Source organism: Amphiprion ocellaris, chromosome 3 (assembly GCF_022539595.1).
Source record: "Amphiprion ocellaris isolate individual 3 ecotype Okinawa chromosome 3, ASM2253959v1, whole genome shotgun sequence".
Lineage (NCBI taxonomy): Eukaryota > Metazoa > Chordata > Actinopteri > Pomacentridae > Amphiprion > Amphiprion ocellaris.
The window spans coordinates 14,804,638-14,817,324 of NC_072768.1; the positions used below are offsets into that span (position 1 = coordinate 14,804,638).

General features: G+C 37.8%; 2 protein-coding genes across 2 annotated transcripts; both read left to right on the forward strand.

Moving 5' to 3' along the window:
- The first annotated feature begins 1,044 nt into the window (after positions 1 to 1,044).
- On the forward strand, positions 1,045 to 2,568 carry rpp25a (ribonuclease P and MRP subunit p25, a). The gene has a single exon (XM_023297613.3). The coding sequence runs from the start codon at positions 1,383 to 1,385 to the stop codon at positions 2,013 to 2,015; it is 633 nt and encodes a 210-aa protein (XP_023153381.3). The 5' UTR covers positions 1,045 to 1,382; the 3' UTR covers positions 2,016 to 2,568.
- Positions 2,569 to 3,845: 1,277 nt separating this feature from the next.
- On the forward strand, positions 3,846 to 8,376 carry LOC111587615 (cytochrome c oxidase subunit 5A, mitochondrial). Its single transcript, XM_023297640.3, has 5 exons — positions 3,846 to 4,032; positions 4,947 to 5,063; positions 7,794 to 7,915; positions 8,015 to 8,136; positions 8,228 to 8,376. The coding sequence occupies exons 1-4, from the start codon at positions 3,861 to 3,863 to the stop codon at positions 8,126 to 8,128; spliced, it is 525 nt and encodes a 174-aa protein (XP_023153408.2). The 5' UTR covers positions 3,846 to 3,860; the 3' UTR covers positions 8,129 to 8,136; positions 8,228 to 8,376.
- Positions 8,377 to 12,687: the final 4,311 nt, after the last annotated feature.

Sequence of the window (12,687 nt, forward strand, 5' to 3'; positions counted from 1 at the left end):
TGTTTCACAGGAGAAACACAAATAATAATCACGTGGCCACATATTGAAGAAAAAGCTCACACAGACAGAGTGTGTATTATGCATGTAGTGGTTCCAATGAACTATTATCCAAATGTTTAACTAATATTTTCAGGATAGGAATATACAGTATTCACAGATGGATAGTTAATTGTCAGTCATGGACAGTGGATAATCCTCACGGCAGGAATCATAATTTGTGCTCATTGTCAGTGGATAACATGGGATGCATACCATCCTGCGAGGCAGACATGCACCATTATAACAGTATACTGGTTCCATATGAGCCCAGCAGCTGCCTCCTGACCTCCTCCCTCACATCGCTGAAGAGAGCAGCTATGAAAACGCCCTCTGTTGTCATATGAATTAGTTTTTTTTTCATGATTTCTAGTTTTATGGTTTCATGCCGTTTTGGCAGAAAGTAGCAGCTCCAAGGTATGATCGTACTTGTACTTGTCATTTTGTTCAAAAAGGGGCACAACTTGTGCAGCGAGCATTTTCTGGGTCAACCCAGCAGGCGATGGACTGAAGGGAGGAGAACTGTGAAGTTGTTGTAATAGCCCAAAGGAAGGCATTTCTCAAGGTCCATATGGCTCTCTGATGATAGTGCAGAGGGAAAAATTGGTTTGAAAACCAGAATCTACTGTATGTTCAAATAACTATTGCTAATATTGCTTCATATCTTTATCTCAGTGAGATTGTAGTTGGATGCAATATCTGCAGAACTGCACAATAAGAGTGTTAACAAAATGGCACAATCAAGTGCAATTCAGTCAAACAAAGAATTTTTTCAACTACATGCCTTGTTAAATCTCATTAACTCATGTGTATTCATCCATGTAATTAAAGCAACAACACAGACAAATAAAATCTCTGAGCCCTTAAGCCTTTAACAAAAACCCCAACTAGCTAGAATGTGACAGACATTATCAAATGAGGCAAAATGTAGCATGTGCCTTTAAGAGCACTATGTCCCACTCTACATGTCTCTCTCTGAGCCTCATATGTGTTTGTTGGCATCAGCTGTCCTCAGAGCTGAATAGAGCAAGGACATCTTTTCCTTCACGTCAATGGGATTAGAGGAAGAAATGCCCTCTTCATTCTGCTGGCTGTCATCTCAGTGCTCACAAGACAAAATGGAAATGCAGCATGGACACAGGACTGAGAGAACATCAATTTAAGTGACAAGTTTGGATTACAAAGCTGGTCAGTTTTTAGTTTCTTAAATGAACAAGAAACGCGCTTCAGATCTCAAGGGAGATATGAAAATAATCCAAAGCTGCAGGCACAGAAACAGCATCCTGCCTGTTGTTTTGTAGCTTTCTAGAAAATGACTTAACCCCGGGGTCACATGAAGAGTTCAAATGCTGCACACAGCAATGGAGCATCCATCCACTTCATTCAGTCCTTCTGTCCCGTTATCATCTTCACCTCCAAAACATGGTCAGAGCAACTTCAGGAGGATCAGCCGCACAGAGGACTGCAGCCCCTTCCCGATTCCCGGCCTCGCAGCAGACATCCTGCACATGCGAGTAAAAGAGGGAAGCAAGATCCGAAATTTACTTCGGTTTGCAACGGCTCGCATGCAAGCCGAGGCAAGAGACAGCAATGGGACATCCCTGAGACAAGTGGTCTTCAGTGGTTCAGGTAGGGGAGTCACCAAGACCATCACCTGCGTGGAGATCCTGAAACGTAAAGTGGGAGGGCTGCATCAAGTGTCCAAACTCTACTACAAGACAGTAAATGAGGTTTGGGAGAGTCCACAACAGGAAGCACCAGGTATAACCATGGAGAGGACAGTCCCTGCCATCTGCATCCTGCTCTCTAAAGACCCTCTGGATCCCTGGGAGTCTGGATACCAACCCCCACAAACCCTCAGTTCGTCCACAGAGGACGCAGAGAGACGCGGAGGTCTGCTGAGGACGGCTCAGAGTCCCACCTCACAGCAGACGGCCAAGAGACTCTGTCTGGATGACTGGAGTGTATGTCCTCCCTGATCTGAAACATTGGGAGAAATATCAGAAAATGCACATTTGCAGGCAGCTTGACAAGAAATTATTCTAGCATGTTTTATAAAGAAAGTAAATCCTTTGCATTTCAGTTTATGTGACACAGTTTACTGCAAAAGTGAAACAACTATCTCTGACTGCGATGGCTGAAAAGAATATTACTCTCTCAATCAGTAATCATCTCTGTTGTATCAGTATACAGCTAAACTGCAAATAGGAAGGTAAAAATAACTTGGAGCTAAATTACTGCATGTCGAGGTATTCTCTTTTGCAACATTTTGTAACTTTGTTATGCAAAGAAATGCGTGTATACAGACTTTTATCAGCAGCAATATAAATTGTCACATTAGTAGTTACATATAGATTATACTGGAGCTTATTCTGATAAAAAAATGTCAACAAAGCACTGCAAAAGTACACAATGTTGGTCGCACTCATTGTAATTATAAACAGAGTCTGTGCCAATGATCTTATTCTGTTTTCTTTATTTTTGGAAATAATTCAGATACATGATAATAGATCATAAAACCATAAAGTGTTGGCTATTGTTTGACCTTCATGATGATGCTGTCCTTTTTAAAATCACTGCCATATATTAGTTTTTGAAATGCATTTCAATTTTGTTGTTTTCAGCTGTGGTAAAGAGTATACATGCCTATTTTAATAGAATAAAAGCAGAAATAGTTTTACAGAGGAGAAGTAATTTAAATTTCTAATACTGGAATTGCATTATATACAAACCTACATTTTCATGAAGGCTACATGAGCGACCTTATCAAACAAACATACATTTTAATCCAGCAAAATATTTAGATTTGAATGCTAAAATTACACCACTTTGAAGTGAAATGAATATAAATAGTGAGACATTAGTGAGAATATTTGACGACACTAGATAGGATAAGAAAAAACGTTCTGCATTCAGAATTCTGCAGGTCTATGTTAAACATCCAAGGAAGACACCATCCAGGGCATGCAAGGCAGAATTAGGCTATTACCTGTTGATTATTACCACGAAAACAAAGTGGTTAAATATCAAATCAATCTCCCAAGACAGACTGACATTTCAGGCAACCCATAAAAACTGAACCCCACAAAACGTCCTTTCTGTCAGCTGGTCCTGAGACTTCCAAATCAGATGACAGATAATACTAATCAACCACAGACCAGCACTGCTCTCCAACCACTGCTCAGAGTCAACTAAATTATTGCACTCGCAAAACATGCTGATCTGGAACATTCAAACCAAAATTAAAATAAACGTTTGCTATCTGGCCCTAATCCATGAATATAAACTGACAGAAAATCTATTCACTGTCAGAGATGCATAGCAGAGACAGATCCTGATAAAATACAGACTCAGTGATCAAAGGCTATCCACAGAGAAAGGACAACACAAGAAGACACATATATCAACAGCAGAAAGAGTCTGTGGTCAGACCCTGACATATGAGGGTAAGACAGAGATGAACTTCCTCTGAAAATGCGAGTTATTGATGGATTGATATAAAACAGGAATACTTTCAAAACCTTAACTTGGTAATCCTAAACTTCACAGAACCATACGACAATGAAAAACAACAGATTGTGTTAGGAGAGAGCATAGATCCAGTAGCACAGGATGTGTGTTTTCTTCTTATTTACTTTTCTTTCTTCTAATATTTGTTATTATTTTATTCAATTTCTTTACTCCATTTACTTTTATATATATTTTTTTTTAATTACACCGTAACAGATGCTTGAGTAATACCGTTAACATGATATTCATTACAATAAAGCAAATTGAATTAAGGTCAAGGTTATAAAATATTATCAACCAGGTACAGTTTGCGCATGCGCAGCAGGAACTGGTCTACGTGCCGGGCTAACTCAGTTAGCATTAGCTTCCTCCTGCCAAACCTGACCGGTCCGTGTAGCTGGCTGTCACGCATCATGTTCAGAGCCGCCGTCCGACTTTCGGTCTCCAGTGTACGGAGTTTGACCCGTACGCAACCACAATGCCAAGGTATTTGTTCATTCTTCTATCACATTGGAATATTAATATTTTAAATACGGTCGCTTGTGAAATTGTCAAGGCGAAGTTTAGCGGAAACCAAGTGTGATTGTCGGCACATTGCGATGCCCGCAAAGCTAAGCTAGCTAGCTGCTGTTAGCTAAGCCGGTGTAACTATCACTCTTTAATACAGTCCGCACAGTAAAACGAGCTAATGTTTCAGTTACGGGATTTCCTTTAGTGAAGCCATTACCCACATAACCCGAGGCTTTGCTGCTCTGAAAATGTCCCGGTGCTCAGTTCGGTGGTGTCGGTGTCCTTGTCATGACCCGGTTTGAAGGCTTGGTGTGCGGCCCTGTGATTGTGCCGCTGATGCTAGTTGCTAACATGCTAACTAGGTTAGTCGACTGTAGCCGTACACAGCTAGTCGCAAGTGGGTACCATCAAGGCATGATTTGACTCTGACAATAACAACCAAGGAAACCACTCTGCTCAGTCAGGATATTGAAGCTCAAACGCTGCTGCAATAACTACATCGTTAGCTGTAGGAAATTTAAATACGACAGGTACAGATTTACTTACATGTGTTTAGTGTTAACATTAAGTGTATGAATATTGTGTAATTTTCACACAGACTTAAATGCAGCATATGCACTATATAACAGAAGTTTCCATTACGTTATGCCAGTGTGTATCAGCTCCGTACGTGCCATAGCCTGCAATAGGTGGTTCATATCAGGACTTTGGCAGTAACCCAGCTGCATTACGTTACATTACTAGACAGCATTTCTCCTTTTATGCTTCCCTCAGTGTGGATGTCCTTGACTGTGTCTGCTCCTCCACCTTACCTGACACTGCATGCCACTTCAGATGCTTTATTGCACTGGTGAAAGACTGCAGAAATAAATTGTGTTTTTATTGTGCAGCTCTTTTGGCCTCAAGGTGTTACTCACATGGGAAGCAGGAGACAGATGAAGAGTTTGACGCTCGCTGGGTCACATATTTCAACAAGCCAGACATTGACGCATGGGAGCTGAGAAAAGGTAAATTTATGAAAGATGCTGTCATTAGATCACCTAAACTTAAGGGTCATTTTAGATTAGAAATTGAGATTTAAATGCATGGTTTCCAACAGTAATACCAGGGCTTGTCATAAATAGTTGTTTAATACATATCATAGTTCTGGCCTTACCTGAGGTTTGCACCATAGTTGTGATGAGAAACTAGAACAATTTTGGTTTACAGGGTCTGTACAATACTCTGATGAAATGGTTTGATTTGTCATTTATTCTCTAGAATTTATTAAACATGCACAGAATTCGCTGTAAAGATTGCAAAGGTGTAACAAAACAAATAATTTAACAAATAAGCATATTTCACTTTAAGTAGCATTTTTGAAAGAGCCACATAATTGGTTCTGTGGAAATTCTACACCATTCCAAGATGATTTTTGTTTTTATAATTTTGACTAACACCCTCTGTGTACATATTGTGTAATGACAAGGCCAAGTTTTCAATACTAGTGCTAATTTGTCACCTGAGATGACCAGAATTTCAAGAGAAAATAGCAAAATGATCCTTTTTTGGGATCTTATTTTATTGATTTAAGGAGTATTCCTGTTGTTTATATTATGTCTTTGGTTGACCATCTCTGTTTTCCATTATCAAGAACGTAATATCTTAGGAGAACCTGGAGGGAATTGCCTTAAATTTGACACAACCATTCACTTGGGCTCGAGGATGACGTGGTTAGAATTTGATGGTCAAAGCTCTCTGAACATGCTTTCTGCCATTACACACAAATTCATACACTAATTATGACCAAATCTTGCACAGATGTCTAATAGGACAAAGTGATAAAAAGATGACAAAAGGTCAAACTTCAGCTTCACTGTGCCATTATTAAAAGAAAGAAGAGAAAAGAAAGTATGCAGGAATATCAGTCTGGGTCACCATTCAGGTTCTAGCATTTTGTAGGCAGTAAAAAAAACATTGAGATTTGATACTAAGCCAGAGTTCATGCACCTTCTCAGCTGAAGGATTTGCTGCTGAAAGAGAGACTGAGACAAAAAACAGTCGTTTTGAAAAAATTGTTTACTCTTCAGTCATCTGATTGGGAACACTTGGTTGATGCAGTTGACATAGCTCAACATTACTGCAGGGCAGCACAGCATCAACAGAAACACTCAATCATGGCCAATTAAACATGTACAAGAGCATATTTCTGGTAATAACTTTGTAATCTGAATGCTGTGTTTCCAGTTTAGCCCAATATTGTTGCTACAGAAGATGCAGTTGTCACCAAATATGGTAACTTTCTAGAATAATAGAATTCTGTCTTAGGCTATTATGCATGTTTTTGGGTTTGTTGTTTTATCAGGTCATTGGTAACTAAAACATCATATGTGTAGCCTGACGTGCATCTCCCCAGAGATGTAACCACATGCCGCAATGGCACAGACCTCAGTAGCTGTGACTGGTGTGCTTGGTCTGTGTAAACATGGAATACTGATATGAAACAGGCTGTGACTGTATTTGCTCATAATGCAAAAGCAAGAGCCAGTATTGTGCCAGTGTAGCCATATCTTTGGTTTTCTCATTCTGTCCATCTGTATAGACTGAATCAGTTCAGTGGTTTTGCACATTGCTTTCTGTGATGTGTTGTCTTTTCTCTGTTGCAGCAATTTCTGGTAAAAATAACTGTTATTCAACATTTATTAGCTCCATCTCCAACATGATCAGCTCAGTTTCAGTCACCATTGTTTGAAGAACACAAAGAAACTCAACACAGTGGTGTAGTAGCTCTGTTGCTAATGAGTGTTTTGGTGTATTTGAGCGACACTGACACACCAGTGCACAAATATAAATGCTGACGACAGTGTTGACTACATGTGTAAGCTAAAGCAGCTGAAAGTTGATTTATACATCCGCACAGATTCTATGCGGAAGTATAAATCGGTTGTAACAGGAGGTGTTTTGGATGGCAGGAAAGAGAGGAAAGTAGTGAAAGGCTCTTTATCAGGTGAGAAGTGATAAGACCAGAGCTTCAGGAAGTGACTGAGTCAGCAGTTCTTGTGGTTTAATCTTGCTCTCGTTTTGCAAAAGTGGTTGGTTTGCAGTTTTAACAAAAATGTTTGTAAACTCATCTTGTATAGTGTGACAGTTGAATTGTTGCATTGTTTTTTATTTTATTATTTCAACAAAGAAAGGACTAAATGATCACTTTTTTAAATCCATCTCTCATTATTATGTGACTCTCCTACACTGTAAATGTCTCCTAGATCCATTGGCTTCTAGTAAAGATCTAAATCTTTAAGAAAAGACAGTTCACAAATATTCAGTTTCAAATTTATAAAGAGGAAAGTAAGTTGTATGAAAACAGTTGTTCAAGTGAATAATGCAGTTATTGGGGACTGTTTTCAACTGTGAATTAATGAACATTTGATGCACTAGAGAGTATTTTTAGCTGCAGTATGTTATGTGTGGCACCAACTCAAAATAGACTGCTGTGGTCACGTTAATTGTAACAAAGGGAAATGTCTCCTCTGAGCTGTGCCTGATTTAGAGAGGTCTTTGCTACTGAGAGATAAGATACAATATATTAGTCTTTGACTACAAAAACAAAAAAGTACACTTTTAGTGGGGTTACTTCATTTTAGGTTTTCATGTTTTTAATGGGATAAATTAAAACAACCTATGAAACGTGGCTGACTGAAAAAATGCTGATTTCTGTCTCTGTTCTCCAATTAAAAAGTGTTGATTCCATGTTTCAGGGATGAACACGTTGATCGGGTACGATTTGGTGCCTGAGCCAAAGATTCTTGAGGCGGCACTGAGAGCCTGTCGGAGATTAAACGACTTGGCCAGCGCTATCCGAATTTTGGAAGCTGTGAAGGTGAGAGAAGAAAGACATCAGGGAATATTGCCAGCCAGCATCTTTGTAGGTGTTTGTCCTGAGTTAATGATCAATGATTTTTACTATTTATTTCCTCAGGATAAAGCCGGACCTCATAAAGATATCTACCCCTACCTGATCCAGGAGCTGCGGCCAACATTAAACGAGCTTGGCATCTCTACACCCGAAGAGCTCGGCATCGACAAAATCTAGCTGAGCAGGTACTAAAATTCCCTCATCATTGTGTTTTTTTCCCCCTCCTAGGTGTGAAAAAGGTGTCAGTCTAACCAAAATTTTTCTTTTGTGTTTCAGATCCGACGACAGTGAATCTACCCAGGACACAGAACACTTGTACTTAAATGTTTGCCTCATTTACTGTGTGAGATATTTAATTTGACCTTTATTAAGTTCTTTTGCTTGTAAAATATTCATGAACATAATAAAGGAGAATTTATCTTTGAGTGTCACAAGTATATTGGGATATTTTTAATAGTACAAGTGCTTATTGGAACAATATTTCATGACAAGTTGCTTTAATAGGGAGCATCTCAAACTGGTACAAGTTGTCCAAGTGTGTGCAGACATTCTTGTAAGAGTGACGTTTGGCCACAAGGGAGCAGCGTTTTCACTTGAATGTAAAAATCATCCTACTGTATTCAATCGGCATTGCATCTGTTTTCATTTCAGGGAGAATTTACATGCTGGTTAAATAAACTTGTCCAAATGGCAAATGGTGTAAAGTTATTATGAATAGACACTTGAAATATTGACTTAAATCATTATATATTGTTACCAAAGTAGGCAATATGACTAATTTTAGGGACTGGTGTATGAGGCTGTTAAAGTCTACGGACATTTTAAGAAAAACTGAATTGTTGTGGGCCCATCATGGTCATTTTCAAATAGTCCAATACCTGTATGTTATCAGTCATTTGCAGTGACTTCTAGCATTATTACTAATGCAAATACTAAATACCTCCAGTGTGCCAGTAAAGACATTCATATGAGACTACTGTAATTTTAAGAAGTGGTTATAACGTTTTAAAATGTGCACAGATTGATTTTTTTTTCTCCTTTAAAAGTTGTTTTTAACAGCTAAATACTGTGATTTAATGCACCCCTGTCATTTTTAGATATTAGATGGATAGTGCAGTAAAGTTACATGGGTAGCAATAAGTCAAATGCATTTCAGGATCTTTATTAAGCTTTAAAAGGCATTAGAGGTGTCGTCGCTCTGTTGTACTTTTTCCAGCGTATTGTGACGTGTTTGAGAAAGGAGATAACCTAATGTGCACTTTATGAAAAGGTGGTGTTAAAAGATATTTTGCAGTTATTGTGCAGTTAGTTTTGATGTTTCCTGGGAGTCTCAGACAGCTTAAAACATAAGGAAGATACCTTCTATTCCAGTAAATTCCTGGTTTACAAGACTGCTGACACCTGATAAGGGCTGAACTGTATCTTGTGAGCACATCAGATTTCAGAGAATCTAACACAGTTAATAAGATTATATTATTAGAAGTTTACAGTTAGTCATTTTTCTAAGAACATGAAATTCCTGATTTAATACTGCAGCGAGCCTCTTAATATTGCAGCCTGTGATCCAAACACCAACAAGAACATACTGCAAAGAATTTTACCTTTAATCTCTTGTTCTGGATTTAAAGTAAAACACTTTTCTGTATTCTTGGAGGTGACTGCTGGATTGTGAGAGTTAACTCTAGTGTGTTTTTGTCTTGAGATCTGTCAGAAGAAAATCTGAGCTTAATGGGTGCAAATTCATGACAGATTTGTCCTTGTATCCTGTAATCAATCAGCTCATGTCAGCAGCATCTCCTGTGGGCTTTTTATAGATTGGTGGGAGGAACTATAAGCACTGATTCCCAAGTGAGCAGAGTTACCACATGTAGGATGCTGCTGATCAGAATTGAACACATCAGATGTTAACTGAGGTGCTGAAGCTGCAGTTAATGTTGGCTCATTGGCAGACAAGTTGTCAGAATAAACCAATTTCTTTAATCCACAGTCTTGTTGACGAATAACTGTTAAGCTAAGTTCACTGGAAACCATTTTATGCTGGTTCTTGCAAAATGGCATGTTCGTAATGGTCTGTGCCTGAATGTGAAATTATTTCAGACTGTGTAAGTTTACAGTAAATACATTACTTCTACATTGAACAGTAAGGTTTTTTTTCCCTTTTATGTAAAATTGAAAACTACCTCTTTAGATCTACTGCATTAAATGTACAGATGTACTGCAACTAGTCAGTACACTTTTCAATACTGAGATTCAAATCCAATTTCTTTAACACTTAAAATGCCCACTTTTTTATTTTTGCTGAGGGACTCAGTCCTCCTCAAAATGGAGGAGGCCAAATTTCTGTCATTCTTGGGAGAATTTTTTTTCAGCTGCTCTTGCTAAAGAGATTGTGTTTCTCTCACTTTCTCTTTAAAATACCCCTGAAGGTGTTCTACAAGACTCATGTTAGGGGATTTACTTGTCCAGGTTATACAGGGTGGGCCATAAGTTTCCATACGTAGGAAAAATAAACATTTTATGTTGGACAACCGTTTTTATTCATATAATGTGCTCTATATGATTACCATTGTTTTGAAAACACATAACATACGTTTTCCACCGCTGATGAACTTGCATTAGCACAGTTGAAATTCTGCTTGTAATGGCGTTGGTGATACGTTCCTTGAGCTGATTTATGTCTCGTATCTTCACCTGATACACCATGGCCTTCACATGCCCCCAAAGATAGTGTCAAACGCATCTTCTAGGGTATCTGAAACATAAAAAAATATACATTATACTTTTTCCTATGTAGGAAACTTATGGCCCACCCTGTAGTTTTCACCTTATTCTTCTTTAGATACTCGTGTGATTTTGGCAGTGTGCAAGGATTGTTATGCATTATGTCCAGCATTATTTTTTACTGTTCTGTTTAGCTCACAAGTTTTGTTTTAACATTTGATTTTACTTATATCTTATTGATTTGATACTCTTTAGGCAATGTGTTTCTTATTTCTGTCGGTTTGTGTTGTGATTAATAGAATTTGATCTTATCTTGTGCTTCTGAAGACAGTGAGTCGTCTCTGTAGCCAGTATTTTGGTGCATTCACAGCAGCATCTCTAAATTATTATCTCCACAACACCCATATCATCGCACTGCCAACTCCGTGCCTCACTGTCAGGACCATGCGTTCATTGTGGTACTCCTGGCCAGGCTCATACTAATCATGCAGGACCCCATCTGAGCCAGTTTATCTCGGTCTCATCTGACCAAAGAATGCATTCCAAATTTCCATTCCAAAGATTGTAAAATGTCATGTGCCTTATGTAGTTTAACACAACTGTTGCCGTACTACCTGTCAAAGTCACTTTAAATCACTTTAAATCACGGTGCCTCGAAATGCGTAAATACTGTATATTGACCTTTCATTTAGTATTTGTATAGATTTTAAAATTAGAAGTATTTTTTATAGTATTGTGCAGCAAGTTTTTCAGAGTATATACTAACCTTAAATGTTAATGTTACTAGTCTGCCTGTCTTGTCTTTTTGTTATTTCTGTTGTTATATGTAAGCTGCAGAACACTATCTATCTATCTATCTATCTATCTATCTATCTATCTATCTATCTATCTATCTATCTATCTATCTATCTATCTATCTATCTATCTATCTATCTATCTATCTATCTATCTATCTATCTATCTATCTAATGAAATTGCACAGGGGTGTACTCACTTCTGTTATTTACTGTATATTAAAAATGTTGTTTGATTTAACCCTCCTGTTAGGTTCATTTCTCAGGAGCAGCAAAAATGTTCCTGGGTCATGTTTAATTATCCAAAAGTGTCAGAAACCAAAAACTCCCAGTAAACATTGTTTATATCTTATTTATAATTCCATTACTAATCATTTCAATTAATAGTTAGTGCAGTGGTGTTCTTTACCTCTCACAGTTCATGGTTCAGTGAGGAAAATTCACTCGTTTTTCATTTAAATAAATGCATATTAAAATGTTTTTTAATGTACATTGGAAAAACCTACATATAAAATACAACGGTTTTACATGACATTGATTTTTTTTTTTAAATTTTATTTCACATTTTGATTTTTTTTTTCTTTTTATGGAGTTGATAAATTAACACAATACACTTCTTCTATTCAGGGTCCAAATATGTGAAATGAATCATTTTCATTTTTGTGTGTTGATTACGCTTGTTAAGCCAAACAGAAGAAATTTCATTCCACAAAAACTACTTTAAACAATTTTTTCTTTTTTTTAGATTTTTTTTCTTTACTTTAAAATGGGTCAATCTGACCCGCAACAAAACAGGAGGGTTAAAAACCCTGATTATTTCATTCAAGCCCAAAGAAAATTAAGAGAAAACAAAATGAAAGATTATATATAATATAGGATAACATAACAATAAAACTATTTTTATTTAACGGTTATGGATTTTACAATAGGCATTGTCAAAACAGCCCCAGATTAAAATGTGCATTTCTTATGTTATTATTTATTTATTTTACAGTCGAGGTCACGTTACCTCAGTAAACGTAGAGGACAACAGCAGTGGGTTGTGCTTTGGGGTGGGATTTCCTCGTGGAGTGGGTGGGAAGCTCCACTGAGCTGCAAAACACTTTACGAGCTTTACGCACGGGGCGGGTCTTTCATTCATCAAATGTGGGGCCACTTAGACAATCAAAGATGTTTGAGTTTCCATGCGCAGTGACCAGGAAGGTAAAGCACGGAGCGTAA